The sequence below is a fragment of the Rhinolophus sinicus genome, chromosome X (assembly GCF_036562045.2).
Source record: "Rhinolophus sinicus isolate RSC01 chromosome X, ASM3656204v1, whole genome shotgun sequence".
Taxonomy (NCBI): domain Eukaryota; kingdom Metazoa; phylum Chordata; class Mammalia; order Chiroptera; family Rhinolophidae; genus Rhinolophus; species Rhinolophus sinicus.
The window spans coordinates 11,064,069-11,085,425 of record NC_133768.1 but is presented as its reverse complement, the minus strand read 5'-3'; the positions used below and the strand labels follow the sequence as shown (position 1 = coordinate 11,085,425).

Genomic DNA, 21,357 nt, shown 5'->3' with positions numbered 1-21,357 from the left:
ATCTGATGGACACTTGTCCCATTAGGGAGACCACCTCAAGGAAGATGTAGATGCCTGATCACTGCACTGTAGGCCTGAAGCTGAAGCTGAACAATAATGAATGTCAACTACAATTTTATGTGTGTATATATATATATATATATATATATATATATATATATATATACATACAGTTACAAGAAGCAGAGTACAGCATTAAGAATAGAGACTGGAAATGTAATGGCTGTGTGCAATGTCAGAGGGGTAGTAGGTTGGGGGAGGGGGGTTATCACTTTGTGAGGCATATAAATGATAAATGTCTATTACCTTGTTTTGTACACCTGAAACTAATAAAAAAAAAAAAAGCGGGAGTTGCTGAATATGCAAATCAAGCATATTCATTTGTGCTACTGTGTTGCTAAATGGGCCCACTCATCACAGTGATTAACGTGAAGTAAAACATTCTCCATTACGTAAGGCGATATTGTTATGACTCTTGAGCCATCCAAAATAAGATTGTTACCAGTTTTCTAAACCAAAGTTAGCTCTAAGTCTCCAAGGTCCTGTGAACTAGGTCATTATCTGTCAAGTGCTTCTGGATCTTTTTGTACCCTAGAAATGAAGGCTGTTCTTCCTTCAGGCATCATTTCTCTCCCCTCCCCCTTTGTTTGTGATATGTGAACTCTAAAATGAGAGTGAGAAAGACAGGGATGTTATGTGAGTTTTTGGTTGGCCAATAATCTCATCACGTTTATTAAGTTTATAGATTCTTATAATTGTTTACTGCAAATTAGGGACTCACCAAAGCTACCCAGAAATCAATGGCAAAGTTAATTGGAATCTACTTTCCTCTGTCTTTGGACCATCTTTTCCATTCAAAGCCAAAAAATAACATGGAAAGCAAGGAATTACAAAGAGAACCCTATACGAGCATTGATGTTCTAAGGAGTGGATGGCCAACCCTATCTCTTTTATTCCAAGGCTGCATGAGGAGTTCGTGGGCATCTCCAACAAATACTAGAAGCTCATCATCAAGCACCCCACGTCCTTGTCTGGCAAGCTTCTTACTGACCACCGCAGTGATAGTCCTCGTCAGCCACCCTGAAGCCCTGGCCTGACGCAGACAGAAGAGGTGAAGAGGTGGGGAAGGTGGGGGTGGAAAGTAAAGAGTAGTTTCTACGCTTTACATTCAAAGTCAGTGGTAAACACATATCTCTCCTTCTTTGATTTTACTATTTCTAGGTCCTGCAAGGACCAATCATAGTTACTAATTGGAGTTTTTAAAGCCTTGGTGAAGCCTCAGGTGATAGCTATGGTTGCTGTTTTATAGAGAAAATAAATGTTGGGTTGAGGCAGGGGTGAGTGTGGCGCAGTAGAGAAGACAGAAGGAATCATTATGTAAGAAACTGTTTTTCTTAACTTTCTTCTCAAGAAAAGGGATAATAGGGGGAAAAAGAATATATAAAGTTTATTGTAAATCAGAAATATTCATTTTATCCCTGACAACTTCTTAAAACAAAGATGGTTTGTTATTTTGTTTATTTCTGTAGGAAGTTTTAAGGGAACTCTATGGTGGTTCTTAATGATCAGAAGGAAACCCTGTCACTGACTCTTTTTTAATAATAGGTGATGTGTCTTTTAATATTATTTATTATTTTTCTAAACCAAGAAGTTAAAACTGTTTCTTTGCTCCAGCCTCATTAAATCTCCCGCCGTCCCTGTAGGTCAATAGGACTCATTATTCTCTGCATTTTACAAACAGAGAAACTGACAGAGCAAGCCAGAAAAAAATGTCATGGCTCTTGTCTGAAAATCCCACTACCTTGGAGGCATCAGCAACTTATGGCATATGTCAAAGATTTCAGTGGCATCAAGGCTAGGCCATAAACGGGGCAAAGTAGATAGCATTTCTCTACTTCCTGCACCATGCCTTTGTGTATCCTCTGCCCATCTACGGGAGATGCCCCTTATTCCATATCATCGCATGTCCCTCATTCTTCCATCCTCCTTTGACAAAGGATCCTGTATCTTGTCCTCAAATCAATTACCCCTTCTTGCCCAAATTCCTTTGGGGTGGTGGTCTATATGAGCATAAGATAGAAAGAAATACAATTTTCTGATTAGAGAGTAATTCATTATAGAGGTTGAATGACTAACAATCTTTATTTTCCCAGGAGACATTTTCATTTCAAAGAAAAGCTTACTCAATCAGGCTTGTTTTGTGAGGGAGGGTGAGTTATTTGGCATTTTTATTTGAAAGATTCTCTATGCTCTACTGGGTATGAGACATACACACGCACTTTTGCTTGTCCTTTCATTAGGACCTTGGCAGTTGGAAGTAGGTAGAAAATGAGTCTTATGGGTCTTTTCTCCTTAATGACACACTAAAAGAACCAGGTTATTGGTTAAAATGAGCAGGCAGTCATTTCAACAGTGGTGACTTACAACTCTCCAGCTGCATTGTACAAGTCTGGACATCCATTGGAAAATTCTTCAAGTCCATGGGACAGGATAAGGTCAAGGTGAGTCTTAGCAGAAAAGAAAATGAAGAAAGAAAGAAAGAAAGAAAAATAACTTTTTAATCTGTGAGGTCTGATTCTTGAGAAAGAAAGCAAAATTACGTTTAGTACTAAAGCAAAGTGACACTGATTCAAATAATGAAATCTAAGCTCTCAGGGCATTTTTCAAATGAACAGTAGTCATTGGTAAATTTTTAAAATATTGTAGAATTTCACGATAATCCCTTTCTATTTCCTATCTTCCAGCCTCTGACTCCCACCTCCCCAGTGGCACCAGTCTTAAGTTTATTCTAGAATCAACAAGAGCATTGAGAAATAGTGTAACAAGGACACTGGGCTCTTACCCATATTGATGTCCAAAAGACAAAGTTTATACTGTTTTAGAATTATACTTTGGGCAGGTGGACTTTGCTTCAAGGACAATAAATGATATGATGAGCATAATTGGTTGTGATAAGCATTGGTTCTCCTTCCATCAAATGGGCAAATGCTTAACTCCACTCTTTTCATTTGCTCATCTACATGGATGGGTTAACAATATATTGTAGCATTCATTCTAGAATATTGACAAATCTGGAGCAAGTAATCCTTGAGCTAAAAAAGAAAACACTTAAGGATAGTGGCTTGTACATAGTTTTCACCTCTCTGCACCCAAGAGGGGATACTCTGCTCCCCTTTGCCTCTTTCCTTTTCCAGACTCCAGTCAGTTCTGACCAAGCCTTATATCAGGATTTTGTTTGAGCTGCCATCCGTGTGGTCAATCTCTTTTCCAGCATTTCATTTTCTAGTCCTCAAGGAGATGGTGCATACTTCTTGCTCTTCCACTTTTCTATACCTCAGATTTTCAGGAAGAAAATTAAGATTGAGAATCAGCATATCTGGGTTCCCTCCCCAGTATTGCCTCAACCAGTCTCTGTCCCCTAAGCAAGATCTTAAACTTGATATATATCCATCTCCTTGTCAAATGATGGGAAGGGGTAACATGAAGCTTTTTCCCATTTAGCTCCAATACCGGAATCCCTGTCATTCTAAAGTTCACTGCTCCAATATTTGTTCATTTTCTCTGAAAAATCTTTTATATCCATAGACCCCTCTGACTCTGGCACTGTTACCTAAACTTTCCCTTGTTGTCATGCTCATTCTCACCCTCACCTCCTGGTTCTCTTCTCTTTCCTTTCTCTGCTTCATTTTATACGTTCTATATAAGCCAAGACAAAACAAAAAGTAGTGGCATACATATTTTAAAGAAAGAAAAGGTTTGGGATTTGAAGTGAGATTAGACAAAGAATCTATGCTGACAAACTTCAAAATGGTTAAAATACAACAATGATTGGGGAAAGCAAGATACAAAACAGTGCAGTATAATCTCAATTATGTAAAAATATGTTTTCATTCTTGAAAATAAGCAAAACACTATTAGTAGTAGATATTTTTGGTTGGTGGGATGATTCATATTTTGTTTTTACTCTTCTTCATTATCTGTATTGACAAGTATAGGTTATTTGAAGATGTCTTTATGTAATTCAACATGCCTTCAAATAATAGCTGAAAGGTAGAATTATAAAATGCTGTTTTATTCAGCAATCTTCTATTATAATCTTATTATTTACATTTTTCCATAAACATACAGTATTTCACCTTCATTGCTAAATAAGTTACCTAGCTTCTGTGGGCTATCCTGAGAACACAAATACCATGTATCTAAAGGAAAAAAAATAGTTTTGAGTTCTAAACAACTGACTTAAAAATAGCATTTTAGACAAGAAAAATCATGTTTGTCAATCAAAGTGTTCATTTAGAGACATAGATATAAATATAGATATTTAGATTTTTTTCCCAGTATAAAAAACTTAATTTTTTCAAAAACACAATTTTATTGGGATTAATACCACAAACTCTTTATAAAGGCAGAGTAAAAGGATTAAAATGAAAATCTTTAGTAATTAAATTTAAAAAAAAAAATCAGACGCTTTATTAAGGGGGGAAAAACTGCAAAAGTATGAGTTTAAAATTGTTATTAACACAGTGAGAATCTATTCTTTCCTATTTTTAAAAGAGGAAATATTTTCATCAAACAAAAATATGTTCATCATACAAAAATAATCAGTATGTGCATAATTTAAGTGAATCAAAATCAGAAAATCTGGAAATTTCCTACTTTTGAGAAATTACAAAGTAATAACAGTGGAAATGAATCCAACTTAAGCATGCAACATGGAATTCAACTGTATTTTGTTTCCTATTGAAAAAATCTGATTTTAATATTTTAAACTATATGTGTCTTGAATATGACCTTATTCTGAAGTGAACTTTTCACATTTATTTAGGGAGCAGAGGCCTCACACACAATTATTTCTGCCTTTGTGGCAGATCTAACAGTCCTACAGGGACCCAGAATTCTTGAGGTCAAAACTATTACCAGCATGGAAAACCCCACTGAGAGAAATTCCCACCAAGCATGAAACTGTCCCTGAATTTTGTCTCAGCTGGAAACTCAGTGGCTATTTCCCTTACTCCTTAGTGTTATTTCATTTCCTTTCTAGATAGGTTTAGTGTGGGAACCCAATGGGTGCCAGTAACAAAGAGGAAAGTTAACAGTTCCGTGATTTGCTAATCTGTTGTCAGCTGAACAAATGGGAAGTGATTGTAAAGCTCTAATCTGTCCCTTCACAGGCTGTGCAGGCCATTGTTTATGATGTCCAGTTCACCAAACATCTGTAGGTGTAAAATGCAGAGTTGCCCTTTAATTATTTTTTCCTTTTTTATTGAAGCTACTATTAAACACAGTAAAAGCACACAAATCTTAAGATGAGGCGTGATGACTTGTTACATCCTATATCTACCCATTTAACAAGCATCCAGATTTAGAATATTCCCGTCAATCACCCCAGAACATTCCCTTTTGCTCTCTTCGCAGTCAAAAACCTTCAAAAGGGGGAAATGAGCTTATTATTTTGTACAGAGATGCAGAGATTGCATCAAATAAGACTGACACATGGAGCATTATACCAAAACGTGAACAATTTTTATCTCCTTTACTCTGGATCTCCATCTATTTTTGGTGGGTCTCACAGAAAGTATTTTAATTGAAACTCAGACTTTTTGCTGGCAGACACTGCCTACAGCATGTCAGATTTGCTCTCCTCTTTCCCACAGTCTAAAATATTAAGGCCATGGCACCTGAAGGCAGTGAGCCGAGGCTGCCCATCTTCCGTTTGATTTCTGTTACAGAACTCATTTCCGGAAGCATTATCACACGTTCCTCCACTGTCATTGTGGCCGACATACAAGCCTTCAGGAGGCCTCTGCTCCCGTTTGCACAGGAGAAGGAACCAAGTTTCCTTACAGAAGCGCCCTGCTTCACTGAGAGTAAGAAGGCTGAGCAAACATTTTGATTTTAAAGGCAAAAGAATAAGACAAAGCATAAGAAGTCAGAGTCCCCAAATCTCACTTCCCTTCCTTACTACTCTCCAGTTCACCTTGCTCATAAAACCAGCTCTTGAGTTTATACCTTACTTAAAGTTTAAATGACTGATAGAGGCAGACATTGTAAACTGTTTCAGTTACTTTTACAGTTTGTAAAATCAAATATTATATTTTTATTTACTTATTTCTCCCCTATTACAATGCAAGACCCATGAAAGCTTGGACTTGCTGTTCTCTACCATCTAAAACAGTGCCTGGCACAGAGTAGGTAGTCAGTAAATATTTGTTGAACAAATGAATGAATCTGTGTCCTCAAGGTCTGTGGGAGAATTTCAAGCTTCTGTCCTGCGGAAATGGGAAAGGATAAAAGATTCAGAAGAGAGGAGCCTGGTCATCAGAACCCACAGGATGTTGCCAAATTACAAGACAGGCAAAGGAAGCCAGCAAAGCTTGCCTGGCCCCTTCTGTAAGTTGCTGGCAGATTCCCACTAGACATAAAGCAAATCATACTGGAGGAAAGCCAGGAAGCTTGGTTCACCTGCGTTGGCCAGGACTGTTTTCACATTATTAGAAGGATGCAAATTAACCATTTAACTTTACAGTGTTATGGTGGACAGAAGGCACGTTGATTCATTAATGAACTACTGGTTCATAAGGATCTGAGTGGTATTAGCATTGGGAGTCCATTCCCAGTGAAAGATCCTTGGGAGAAAAAAAAAAAAAGCTATTTGGAGAGAAAATGAATTTGCAGGTAGATATACAATAAGTGAGCTTGCCTAAAGCAACCGTTGCCAACATACTATTTTGGAAGAGTTAATTCTAATGGTTATGATAGTCTGTCTTGTTTGGAAAGGAAGGACAACGGAATACTTCTGGGTTTTTCAGGAAAAGCAAGAGAGTCTCAAGTATGCTGCTGTCATTCCTTTGTTTGGGGACCCCGTCTAGCACACTGCAGCGTACTACAAACCCTCAGCAGTATGCGGCTATATTGGAAAGGGCAGGACCTGTGCTGTTCTTGTAGGATTCAGACACCTAATAAGGAAACTTTTCCAAATGATGATGATGATAGCATTGATAGTGACAATTCTCTGAGCACCTGCTGTAGCTCAAGCACTGTCATTACAGTCACAGAGTACCACGACGCAAGGCAGAGCGCGGTCTCTGTTTTTGAGATAAACCAATTGAAGCTCAGAGAGGTTAAGCCATTTTCCCAAGGTCATACAACCGGTAAATGACCAAAGTTAGATGTGAACCCAACTTTAACTGACATCAAAGTTCATTGATTATTTCCCACTCTACCATATTTCCTCCTTAGAAAAGGAATCCCTTACTAATGTATCAGCCTCTTTTGTCTCTGAAGCCAGCAGAGTGTCATAGACGCCTTAGATTGCCTTGTACCTGCTCAGGGATACCCTTTCATTTTTCTTCAGGCATCCAGACTTCTTGTAACCTGCCCTTTTAAAAACCCCTCCGCTCTTCCCGCAGCCGCATAGTAGAAGCATCATTGACTGGATTCAGGGAACGGGGTGGTTGACCCAGATTACCCAGAAAGAGCTATTGGACCTTCACTCGACCTTTGCGCCTCATTCCTCACCCAAAACCCCATGCTGTTTAAAACATGATTCTGAACTATAAGTGAAGGTGACCAGTTGAAAGGATTCCCTATTATAAGTGAACTTGCACTCTTGACTATGATAAAAGCCCTTAAGTGAAAGTAACAATGCTTCTGAAAGTAGGAACTTTCTGGGAATCTGGGTGGATAGGTGGGATACTTATTGTCCCCATAGGGTTTCGTCATCCAGCATCCTAGAACACAATCCACTCCTTCCCCACGAACATACGGACAGCCGTATTGTACAATGTAGGTCTGTTGAATCTCTCCTCTCAGTTCTACCTTGAAATGTCTGAGCCTTATGACATTCTAATGTCAGAGAGATTTGACAGGATGCATCAAGTACCAAACGAGAGTGTCATCTTAACCCATCGAGACCTTAAGTGAAATTAGCCTGGGGGCAACTTAGCAGTCAAGTGAAAAGTGCATCATTAATACAACCCACACATGGGAAGAGCGAGGGAAGAGTTAGGGAGTCAGTGGATTAAAAGACACTGTCAGGCTTGTTGTCTGATCAAGATATCCTTTCACACAGTGGGTTTCAAACTCTGGTGGAATTAAGTGTCATCTGAGGGGAATGCAGATTCTCGGGCCCTCTTGATAAGCAGCCCAAGTAATAGTGATGCTCATGTCCTAGAGCACATTTTAAGAAGTACTGTTTCAGCGTATGCCAAGGGATGACTTTAATTCCTGTCAACATGATAGACTAAAAGGAGAAAATTGGGAAAGGGAAATAGGAAAGAGGATTGATAAATGGGTCTGCAATTTTTCAGTAGCACAAAGTATTACTTTCTATTGGAAACCAGGGCAGGACAATTAGGCTCAAGTAGGCTTCTAAGTGACTGGACCAGGGGTAGTGAGACAAGGGGGTGTCAATCAAGAGCCTTGGTCACAATGGAGAAGCATGCTGGAAAAGTCAGGGCAGTGAAACCAAGGTTAGTCCACTGGCAGCCAAGACTGGTGGGCATGGCTAGAAAACTGGCAAGATAGATGCTAAGAGGGGTGGGAGGGCAGTTTCCAGGTGCAGCAGAGAGGAAACCAAACAGCATGCCTATCAACACATGACTGTGCAAAGGGAGGCAATGGCCCTCTGGAAGGCAGTGGCAGTGTATCAGGGCACTGTCTCTGATCTCTGGCTAGAAGATCAGCCACGGAGAAATTCCAAAGGAAGTTGCAGAGCTGGCTGACCATGCATTGGATTGACTGCACCTGAAAAGTTCTAAAAGCTCATGATGCTGGTCAGGGAGGAGGAGAAAACACAGAGGACCATTCCAGGTCCTTGGTGATATGGTATTAGTGTTAAACAGAACTCTGCCTGAGTTGTAATCTAGTATATCCATTCAGCAATTTTTGGTAAGCATTTATTGGGCACCATGCATATCATAAACTTGAAAGAAGAGTTTCTATCTTGAAGGAACTCCTAGTCTAATGTCATATTTATAGACATATATATATAATATATATTATATATGATGTGCTATATATATCCTTTTAATGGAATATATCTCAGGAGTTGTGCATTTATCCTTCAACTTTTAAAGTTGTTTTCAATCCCCATTTAAAGAATCCTTCCAGATTATGTAAATCTGACAGACATGAGCTAAATCGAGTAAAAGCCTTCTAATTACTCCCTTGGTACCTGGATAAGTGTTCACACTGATTGGGTAGAGCACATAACCTACCCTCCTTACAGACCTAGATCCTGAGAGAGCTCTTTGGGTCTATCAGGGAGGTATAACTTGCAATCACCATTCGATGCTCCTGAATCAAAACCCAAGGTGCCCACAAAGGGATCTTGATTCATGGCGAACAAAACCCAAGTTTGGCTAGGCAGGCAAGGAATGAAAATGTTAAACTCATCTTCTGAAAGCTCTGTAATTAAACGGCTGCTTTGAATGCACTCATGTAAAGCATAGAGAGTGTCCTGCTCACTGTAGCCTTGAGCTGTTCACCTGGTCCATGAGAAGGCACAGATGTGGCTGTACCTGGGAAGGCTTTGCACATAAGTTAAGGTTGAAAATTCATGCTGTGTTAATTATTAGGCATTCCAGAAAGATCCTAATGCATGTCCTTGCTTAAACACCTTCCAACTCTTACTGTTGCATATAATCAACTAACAGTCATTTAGCTAAAGGCTCCCATGAGTATTAAGATGCAAATCTACAGAGAGACAAGTGTTTCAAGTACTGTTAGTCATTTCCTCCTTCATGTATATGAATTAATAGATTCCCAGATTCCTGACGGATATCCACAAGAGCAGACTTTGACGCTGAGAGTATCAAATGGAAGGGTGACCCTGGATGGAAAACAGGGCTCAGGACATTGTGGCTGTGGCACCAGGGAGAAATCTTTTTTTTTTTTTCAATATTGTCTAGGGCTGAACCTAAACCCTATGTTGATCCTAAGCAGTACGGTTAGACTCAACCCCCTTAGCTAACTCCAAGTAAGTGAAGCCCTGTTTTTTTCCTGTTGACCTTGGGATTTGGGGAAGATAAATGGCAACACTGCTGGTTCATCAATGGTTCTACTCCTCTTCCCTGACGCAAATGCCAGTGACTGACTAGGAAGGCCCATGTTTACCAAACATTATAAAGGCATCACAGAAAATACCCATATGCATTGAGCAATACTAGCTGGGAAGGACAAAAATACAATATCTGCTCCCATCTGTGCCTGGTCCCTTCAGAAAATGTGCACACATATGGTTGGCCCATGTTAATTAAGTCCAAATATGAATTGGATTCAACTGATGAATCTGCAACTAAAACTTTTCCAAATGCTTTGATATTTCCTGAACGAAAATGTTTTGAAGGTGTCGAATAGGAGAGGGCTAAATTGAACACCACCAGAAAGAAGAGCTCAAATTACTCAAGATTCAAATAACCAATACTGCCCACATTTTTGTTACATTTTAAATTTCAAAGTCATTTCACATCAAGAATTTATTTATAGACACAACTATTCATGAAGATAAAATGTTATTAGCCAGCACATTAAAATAATGAGGACTGACTTGTCCATTTCATGGTCACTGTGTGTCTAAGTTCACAGCCATTTAATAGTGACATTGAGGGGAAGAAAGAGAAAAGCACTATATGGCAATTTTCTTAATGTTTTATTTGGGATTATTTTACTTCTGGCAAAACAGGAGGAGAATAAGTACTTGTGTACTGCAAATGTGATTTTAAGAAAACCAGAGTAAATTGTTTTTGGTGTCTGCTGACAGCCGAGAGCAACACTGTGTTACTTTGCTGGTATTTTGCTGCATTAAGACTTCTATTGTGGTAACTTGCAGAGAGTTGCTGGCCATGTTTCTGGTGGCAAAGGTGGAAGAGAGAACAGAGTCTTGGTCAGATGGTATGATGGTCCATCCTTGATTAGATAACACTTTGAAACTAAGCACGGTTCCTCTGTTTCTTCTTAACAAGCAGCTAAGGAGGAAACCCAAGCCATTTCTGAAAGAATTTGCAACTGCCACTTCTGTTATGAGCTACATGCCTTCCAAAGGGAGGATAACCCAAGGCAAGGGAACCCATCTGCTTGGGACCAAGCATGGAAGAGGAGAGGAGACTGAATGTAACAGGTGCTGAATAAGGAAATGTCCGTGTGTGGGTTAGGAAGAAGAGGGAGAGCTGTCTCCCCACCGCCCTCCCCTTTATCTTATAGCCAACCCAGAGTGATTTCAACAGTCACTAAACGTTTAGTATGAATCTGGAACTGAGAAAACCTACAGATCAAAGCAGGGTCATGTGACTTCTCAGGGTCACTTAGTAAGACTGCATTTGAATTCAAGTCTTCATGACCTTCAGAACTGACATCTGCTCCACCCCCATAGCATTCCATTCTATTACTATCTTTAATCTCGTAGGTCCCTTAGTGCTTTCTACCCTTCATCTAACTGCTCAAATTTAGGAAAATATCCCCACTAAAATGAAGCGTCAAGTAAAACATTTGTTTTATTGTCCTTTGAAAGGAATGATCAGTCAGATATGGGTTGGCCGTGCTTTGAGTGTGTGTCACGTATGGAACTTCACATAATTATAAATGTCCTTAATTGTCTTTAAATGACTGTCCAATGATAAATGTGTCCTCTTCAGTACAGATGTTCGTTTGTAATTTTAAATGCCATGAGCAAGGATAGACTTGTTGGAAAGACTGCTGGGCTTTGAGGAGGGACAATTTTTTCCCCATTTTAAAATGGAATGCCTTTCCTTTGGATTATGTAGTAGGAGAATGTACTGAAGTAATTCATGTGTCTCATAAGAGCCGTGGTGATATTATGTGTGTTTATTTGGGGATTATAGCCATCCAGAGAGCCCTTCAAAAGCAGTGCTGTAGACCAGGGAGAAGCCCACAACAACATAAGTTGAGCAGGCTCACCAGGACCTATGCCTTTCCTTTGGCTTCCTGCCACAAGAAAATTCAGGTAATGAGTAATATCAGATTAGCCCTTCAACTCTGCTGGCTCAAATCTACCATGTGATTTCCTTTAGCCTGTGCATCCAGTTAATAATTGTCCCAACCAACCATTTTTGTACAATTGTCTGAAAGTATATAAACCCGTACTTCATGAGCACATTCTAAAATAACGTCTCATGGATACTCCTGCTGATTGAATCAGAGGGTACAAATGATGTAGTTTGCAATTGGGATATTTCTCAGTAGGGAGTTTGGTATCAAGTCCTTGTCATTGTGTAAACTGTATGTTGAACGTAAGGCTGCTTCTTAAACTATATCTTCCCTGCCCTACTCCAAACTTAGGTTCCTCTCCTCAGGAGATGGATATTCAGTATGGGAGAGCAAGGTTCAAAGATCTATAAGTAGTTTGAGATAGGCACCTTAAATTTAAATCTCATCTTGCTGACTCCCAAGCCCTAAGGGACATGAGGAACCCACTCTTATATTTCCTGAACCAGAAGGAATTTTGTGATTTGGGAAGGAAGAGATCATTTCGAGTTATAGACTTATGATATGAGCTAGAAGTCGCTTTAGACTTCATCTGGTCTCCTGGTTGAATCTCATTTTATAGATAAGGAAACTGAGACTCAGAATGATAAACTGATGGGGTTAGAGAGGCTGTTCTATGAGCCTGGAAGATACAGTAAATGATGGAAGGAAGTGTGGGGCTCCTGATGCCCTCTGCTACCTTTTCAGTATTCTGTTCTTTGCACCGTTGCTTTCAGAGCAAACTCTGATGAATGTTAATGCAGTGGGAAGTTACCTCCAAAAGGAGGAAAACCTACTGGTTACTACTGCTAGCCCAATAAGGTAAACAGTCCAAGGACAGGTGGGCATGCCAGCTGCCATGCATTCCTTTGTACAATTCCGTCTTTTCTTTCAACAAGGGTAAGATCCTTACTCTGTTGTGTTTGAACCAATATTGTGCCCTTGAGTGTACATATGTGTATTTCTGAACCCAATCAGGAGCTCAACAGAGATTTTCAGCACTTCAAGAGAGTCTGTCATGTACAGATCACACTTTGTAGACTTTAATGCTTCTACCCTCAGCCACGCCTTTTTTTTTGGAAACCACTCTCCAGAAATACCTCCCCCGCACCACTTAGCTCTGCTCCTGCTGAATCCACCAGTGAATGTGCACGCCAGCGCCTCCCACCCTCCCAATCATGCTTGCCTCTAGGAGGAACGGAATCATTGTGGTTTCCATGGCATTTTCCAGCACTTCTCTGAAGCCTCACTGATTAATTCTGATGTGGGCGCGTATGTTACAATCATTAATTACTGCATTAAATCAAGTCACAAAACTAATGAGGATTTGGACACAGAGTCGGAAAATGAGAATGTAATTTTGCCTGGATTATAGGATATAAATATAAACATGGTCCAAATAAGCACAGAGAGAAGAAATCACAGCTTTTCAGAGCTGCTTTCTAACAGAAAATATAGGCTTACGTGTCTCATCAAAACTGAGAGTAAGATAGTCAAAGTATCACCATTGGTAACATTTAGGCAGGGCTTAGTTCACTGTGCATTTTATTTTTGGCTCTGACATCTAAATCGAGAATGTTCTTTTTTCCTATGCTATAAAAATCATTCTATAACTGAAGTTACATCGTTTGAAGTTCTTACATCAGGCCTTAGGGTGAGTCAAGGATGGGAGGCTGTGTGAGAAAAGTTGGCCTTTCATGTGTGGGGGTGGAGTCGGTCATTAGACAGGATTGTTTGGAGAGCACCGTTGGATGTCTGTCTAGAAATCTACGCTCCACCTACTGTCAATGGTGCCTGCAATCTATCATTAGAGGGAGAAGACATGTCAATCCCCAAGAGTTCTCCGTTACAACTTAAGTACTACTTGGAAGGCAGAACACTGAATCATCCACACCTGGAATTATGAATGGAATCAAAAGGGGTTAACAAGCAAATCACCTCCAAATGCCATAAAGGAATAAATTTCAGGTCAGATAGTTTGATGATGAGGGGAGCAGGAAACTTGGTGATATAGGGTGCTGTTGTGGAGGGAGAATCCCATAATTATTTATGGTTTAGAGGACTCTCTGCAGTTGGAGGGTAGCATAAGGCCCCCAGGTACCTGGTCAGTCAAATAAGAAGACACAAAGGCAAACTATTTTCTTAACAACTTTGCTAAAGACATACCCATTCTGGAGGCATACAATAAACCTGGAAGCAGTTGTTACCAGTTGGAAAGTCAAAGCTCCTTAAGAAAGATAGAACCTTATCCTCTAAACAAACAAAAAAGTTTAAATTCTCTAGTACATCAAATATGCACACATTTTTAGGGGCATTCAAAGACCCCCTGGAGCTTTTAACTCGCCCAAAGATTAAGCACCTCTCAAGGAATGGGTCAGTCCCATCCTTAATGTTTGGAGTTTGTAAGGCTCTATCTTGATCAGTTTACTCTTTGTCTTAGAGGCTGGAACAGAAAGTACAATCGTTAAATTACAAGAAAATACCAAGGGGCCCTAGTGTATAATGGCAATGCCACTTTTGACTATTCATATAACATATATTGTATTCTGATTCTCTTAACAGAATCATCTCTTTTTCAAAGCTGAGAAAATAGAGGTTCAGAGAGATGACAAATTTCCATAGGTCATACAGCCAGTTCTGAGGCCAGAGACTCAAGCCCAAGGATGTTTGACTCTAATACCCGTGCATCCTACAGTATCAGAAGTAGCCAGGATAACATTCAACATCATAAGGCTCAGAGCAGAGGCTCCAAACTGTACAGCAAGCTAAAAATTGCAAGATGAAGAGCACCTTCATTTTGTACTGAAGTAGAACACACAGTAAAATTAAATCAACAACATAGTGTTGGTGACAAAATGTATATTCACTAACTCCAATTGGACAAAATTGTGTGAAAGCAAACACTGTGACATAATACCTACATCCTTCCAAAAATGGTAGCCATTTGTTTATCCTGTTAACAAATGTAGGGAAAAGCGACTAAGTTGCAGCAAATGTGAGGTGAGCTATATAAGAAAGAATTTCTGCACAATGTCAGAGTAACATTATAGGATCCAAAGAGAGAATATAAAATCTCCTCCTCTGAACATCTTTAAAAATAGAATGAGTTTTCAACAGGTTGACTAAAGGTAGGGAGTTGACATAATGAGTCTCTTTAGCCCTTTGATCCCTGGGATAGTAAAATTTTTCAGGAAGTAGACATGCTATATAAGCTACATTTGCTATATAAAACTATCAAGTAGATCTTCCTAGTCGAAAGTCAATTGTTGTACCTTGAATTCAAACAGTCTTTTCAGAAATTTGCAAAATTTGAAGATACTTTATGTTCTCATCTGAAATCTTACCTTCTTCCTCCAATAGTCCTTTAAAAATGGGTCCCAAAAAGGCTGGTTCCAAAACAACATGTCTTTGGAATTGTATTTGTTTGTGTCTTTGGACTTGAGTTGAAGTAAATGAAGAATTAATGTGTGGTAGGAGATGATACCACTGACACAGAAGTCAAGAGCTTTGCTTTTTGTCCTAGCTTTTCTTTTTATGGGCTCCATTATTGGCTCTCCTGATTTCTGAAAGAAGTCACTTCCTCATCAGTAAAACAAGGGTGTTAGATTATATATTTTGTAATCTGATGCCTTCAAATTAGAAAACAACAACAACAAACTTATGCTTCTATAAAAACTCAGAATTCCGGCAGAAAATTCTCAGAAGCCATGGGAAGTAAAAAGGAAAAACCCAAATATTAGCAAAGACATTGTGGACATGTGTGATAAGCTGCTTCTTTCCAAAAATGCTCACCTTCTCTTTTTATCTTTAATATTGCACATCATATGCCACGATGCCTTGACTTCTGCAATTTATTTTGTTCAGTTCAACATATATTGTTTGAGCAAAAATATCTATGAGACTCAAGGCTCACCTCATTATTCCTATGGATTCAGGCCTTCTTAAGGAACATTAATTTAGAATTTGTCTCTGAAGAGGGTGTACAAAGCAAGACTTGTGTGCTTGTTTACACTTTGGTCAGGGATGATCCATACTTAGTGGGGTGGGTCAACAAAAAAACTTAAAATAAAATAAACAGTAAGCTAAAACATATCAGGGAAGTGAATATTAAAAAGGAAATCAGAAGAAGAATGGACAGAAATAGATTTGATACATTTTCATCAACAAAGACTGTGTCCTGCAACACTGGATAGAAATTTTCTAACTGAACTGAATTTTCTGACTGAATTTTCTAAGGCCTTTGGTTCCTATTTAAAGATTTGTTTGGATTTTATTAAGGGATCCAAGTTTGAACATGCAGAATACTTACGGAGTTCTAGTCTACTGTCACCTCTTTGTTTCAACCCCTGCCTTTTGGGAAATAGCGGTATAAAATCAGCAAGTGTGTGCTTACTTGTTAATGAAGTCAGTGCACTGCATAGCTCTCTTTGTGTTTTGTTTGGCCATCAAAGCCTTGGGCTTTGGTTCCCATGTAGAGTTAATTCTACCTCTGCTCCTCCAAAGCTAGGAAAGCATGGAATTGTTCCTAGATGAAATGCTGTCATCTATTTGCTTTAGGTTTTAGGAAAATGGAAATATAAAAGATCACCACAGAACATTTTTTAAATGTAGACCAATGTTTAAGTAATTGCTTAAATGTGTAGGATGGAGGTAAATCATGAGTGTATCTTTGGTACTTCTGTGGTATCCCTTCCTTGTGTCTTTCTTAACCCTCTTTGTGCTATCTGATTTCTCCTCTCAGGCATCCAACATGATAGTTCTCACTATTATTCATGGACATTAAACCTACTACCATGTTTCCCCGAAAATAAGACTTAGCCGGACCATCAGTCTCATGTGCCTTTTGGAGCAAAAATTAATATAAGACCTGGTCTTATATTAAAAATAAGACCAGGTATAATATAATATAATACCAGGTATTACATTAATTTTTGCTCTAAAAGACGCATTAGAGCTGATGGTTTGGCTAGGTCTTTTTTTCGGGGAAACACGGTATCAGAAAGAAATTTTCATATCAGCTCTTTATTGCTTACTATGAATTTAGGCCAGTGGATTTCCTCTCCCAGGAGTATTTGCATTATAAACCTGAAAGCATCCTAATGGAATGTCAGAAGGGACTTTCCAGCACCTTTAAGACACCAGAAACTATAGCCCACTTTGCCTTAAACTTGGACCTGGGCATATGCACCTGGACATATATTAGTACTAATTACTCCCTGCCCTCTAGTTAAATTGAGTCCAGTGACTCAAGTAAATAGGAGTGTGGATGCCAAAACCCAAATTCTAACAATATTTGAGTAACACAGTTCATTTGTAAAGTTAGAACCACTTTTCTTTTCCTTGTTCTTTATTCCTATTACTTAATTTATGAGGTGTTATCAAAAACTATGGTGAATGTTTAAATAAAAATATTATTACAGTAAAAGACATATTGCCATTAATCCCCCTCAAAATACTCCCCCTCACTTTGAACTTATCCCATCGTTTTTGCCACTTTCTGAAGCAGTTCTGGAAGTCCTCTTTCATGAGTGTCTTTAGTTGCGCTCTCATAGCTGCCTCAATGTCCTGAATCATATTGACTTTGCAGAAGAGCCAGAAGTCGCACGATGCCAGATCCAGTGAATAAGGTGGATGAGAGCACATCATAATGTTTTTATTTATGACAGAAATTGCCATACCAGAAGTGATGTGTGACATGGAGTCTTTCTGTTGTGATCAAACAATATGGTGAATGCTGCTGCTGCGTGCCATCCAATGGAAAGGCAGGGATCTTCAATATAGGAAGCAGCTCATCAAACCTTAGTAACAGTGTGTGACAAGTTTCAACTTGTTCAGTGCAGTCAGTCGGGTGTGAGCTACGGTTGAGAGAAGGTATGTTTTAAAGTGTGCTGTAAATCATCCCCCATCATGACAATGCTCCGTGTCACATATCGCTTCTGGTATATGGAAATTTCTGTCAAATAAAAACATTACAGTGTGTCCTCATCCACCTTATTCACCAGATCTGGCAGCGCACGACTTCTGGCTCTTCCCCAAAGTCAAAATGATTCAGGATATTGTGGCAGCCGTGACAGCACAACTAAAGACACTCACAAAAGAGGACTTCCAAAACTGTTTCAGAAGTGGCAAGAAAGATGGGATAAGTGTGTTAGAAGCAAGGGGGAGTATTTTGAGGGGGGATTAATGACAATGTGTCTTTTACTGTAATAATTTTTTACTGTAATAAATTTAAACATTCATCGCATTGTTTGATCACACCTCGTATCTTATGTCTGCCTGCCTTGTTAGACAGGAGCCCTTCCAGGGCAGGTACCACATCTTACTCAACTCTGGATCTCTAGGCCCAGTACAGTGTCTGGCTCATTGAAAACCCTTCTAGGCAAACAATTAGATTCCTGCAGTTCAAAACTGCAGCCAAGAACTGTGTTTCCCTAAAATGACATGCCCAGTTCTCCTATACCAAGGGTTTTTCCTGTAATTTCATAGAATACCCCCAGTGAAGGAAAAGCTAAACCAGCCTGCCACAGGACAACCTGCACTCAATCCAAAACAATTGTTAGGGTATTTCAGAGCCTGTAATATGCTACACTTGGAACCAGAAGTAGAAGAATTGCCTCTGGGTCAAGAACTGGGGAACATTGTATTCTTCATGGTTCTAGAATGGAAAGGCCTTCATAGAACAGAAGGAATAAATCCTGGTTTTAGTTCAGCAGTGTAAGATGCCATATACAGTGGTACCTTGGTTTTTTAACGTAATCCATTCCAGAAGACCATTCGAGTTCTGAAACGTTCGAAAACAGCCGACAGTTAGGCCTCAGTATCTTGCACTGAGCGGAAGCTGTGTGACATGTTTGACTTCCGAGGGGTGTTCGAAAACCGAAGCATTTACTTCCAGGTTTACAGCGTTGGTAAACCGAAATGGTCATCAACGGAGACGTTCGAAAACCGAGGTACTACTGTATTTACTAGAGCAAATGCCACCCAAAGCCCAGAGGGTTAGCTGGAGTAGCTGATGCCCTGTGCTCCTTTTTATAGCTCTCTTTCCCTGTATCACGCTCTGCATATATCCCATTTCATTAGCTCATATAAACTTAGGTTGTGCCCAGTACTGCATCTTACTCTAAATGTATCACCATGTGAAATAGTCTGTGTTTCCTCAAAAATTTTATAACAGAAACAGTAGAGTTCTTTAAAAATAAAGTAGGGGAATTTCCTGGTTCTTTGTGCAAGCAGTGACTCTGCTACTTTTTACAAATGAGCAGCCTCTTTTGATCCACAAGACATTGGGGTTGTCAGCCATCAGCAAGCTATGAAATTACTAGGGTAAGAATGGAATATACAGTACAGACCTAAATTGTATATTGAGTTGTGAAATGAGGTTTTAATGGTGGTGAGTCTGCAAACTTGTAAAAATTGTTCGCATGGACACTAGCTGTCCACTTCTTGGGGAAGGAGGTAATAAGATTGGAGAGAAAGGAGGAATTTTATAAAGAATCTTTAAAATGTCAGTATTTATTCAACGTACTATATATCTCTCATATACAGTACATTCTCTTGGCCCTTTGGGAGGGGTTGCAGAATATGCAAATTCCAAATATCTTGGCTTTAAAGAACTTACTAATTAGAAAGATTAACTTTAAAGTACAGATAGCCATCATTTCAATTACTCTGTGTCATGCACTGTGACAGGGATTTTCATGTACTCTATGTCCAGGGTCAGCAAACTATGGCCAAAGGGCCAAATCTAGTCCACTGCCTGTTTTTGTAATAAAGTTTTATTGAAATGTAGACAGGCCCAATGGTTTGAGTGTGGTTTATGGCTGCTTTTGTGCTACAATGGCAGAGTTGAGTAGTTGCGACAGAGTCGAGACAGTCTGGCCTGCAAAACTGAAATACTTTCTGTCTGGTCCTTGACAGAAAGTATTTGCTGACTTCTGCTCTATATCATTCAGTCTCACAGGAATACTCAGAGATAAATATGGTGTTTCCCATTTTACAACGAAGGTAACTGAGGGTTATAGGTTATGTAACTTGGTAAGTGGCAAACCTTGAATTTTATTTTAGATTTGTCTGATTCCAAAAATCCATATTCTTATGCTACATTCATGTACAGAAATAGCCAAAATATGAGGTAGGAAGAAACAAGAGCCTTATAGATTCACAGAGAAACTGCTACTAGAATTCCAAAAAGAGATAGATTATTTTGAGCCTTGGGTGGTAAAGATTGTAAAGCAGATCATATTTAAATGTAAAAGGAAAAATGGATCTCAGAAATTGTCTCAAGCTGAAGAAAAGTTCAGAGATCAAGTTCACATGTTTAGTTAGCATCAGAGCTTGGATTAAGACCAGTTTTCTACTCACCTAGTCCAGTTTTCTACTCACCATGCTCTTGGTTACCAGGCTGAGCCATTGAATGTGTGTGGGTTTGTGTGTATGTATGTGTATAAATGTTATAGAATGGCAGAACCATTTGAAAGAGAATTTGTACATTATGCTCAATTGTAATTGAACTAAAGGGCCTGTACTTCCTTTATTGAATCAATCAAAAACACATTTGTTTTTTTGGTTTATTATTTACACAATACGATCATTCATCCACCATGCTACCAAATATATTCTTGTAGACAATCATACTTCTGAGACCATGGGTACCTCTGTCACTCTAACCAACTTTAAGATTCAAATGATAAACAAGAGACCCCAAGAATCAAATGTTCATATACATCTTCCCATGCAGAATCAGGCAACTCTAGGCCAGGAGAAAAATGGAAACGGGAGCAGGAGCAGCCAAAGGAAGCTTACCTGATACTGTAGAGCACTTTGCCATTTTTTGAAATCCGAAGCAGTTTGTTATCGGTGGTGACATCGTGGAAGTTTGCACCCTTCTCATTGGCAAAGAACAAATCAGGTTTCCAAATGGAGTCCAGCATTGATGGGTCCAAGTCCAGGGAGTCATCAGGGTACTCACTGTATGCCAGCCGGGAGTCATTCCACTGTTGTCTCAGAAAAATGTTCACTCGATAATCCTACAGAAATGCCATGCGTAAGAGTTACTTATTGCCTGTTCAACAGAAGAGGTCCATCTATATTTTCCCCTCACTCTTCTCCCTGATTTGGTGCAGTGTTGTTGTCTGAGAAACCAGGCCGTGTGTATATCTTGGTAAAAAAATAAACCACTCAGTTCTAGGAGTGGGAACAGAAGGGAGAAAGAAAGAAGACTCAACCAAACCAGAATGCTGATTGAATAGATTGACTTGGTTGATTTTTTTTAATGTTTCAATTATTCATTCTGGAAGGAAATAATACTAAGTCAAGCTGATTTTGCTATAGAAAAAGGTAACGATGAGTACAGAAGTCAGTCTGTGATGGCAGATT

General features: G+C 39.2%; 1 protein-coding gene across 3 annotated transcripts in view; it reads right to left on the bottom strand.

The window, feature by feature from the left end:
* The window catches only part of GLRA2 (glycine receptor alpha 2), a 191,444-nt gene that overhangs the window by 110,253 nt on the left and 59,834 nt on the right, over positions 1-21,357 (bottom strand). For all 3 annotated transcript variants that reach the window (XM_019746238.2, XM_019746239.2, XM_074323744.1), the window contains 2 exons: positions 20,785-21,008; positions 2,425-2,507 (listed from right to left, as the gene is read on the bottom strand). In XM_019746238.2, the coding sequence (XP_019601797.1) occupies positions 2,425-2,507; positions 20,785-21,008 (307 nt within the window). The remainder of the gene's footprint in view (positions 1-2,424; positions 2,508-20,784; positions 21,009-21,357) is intronic.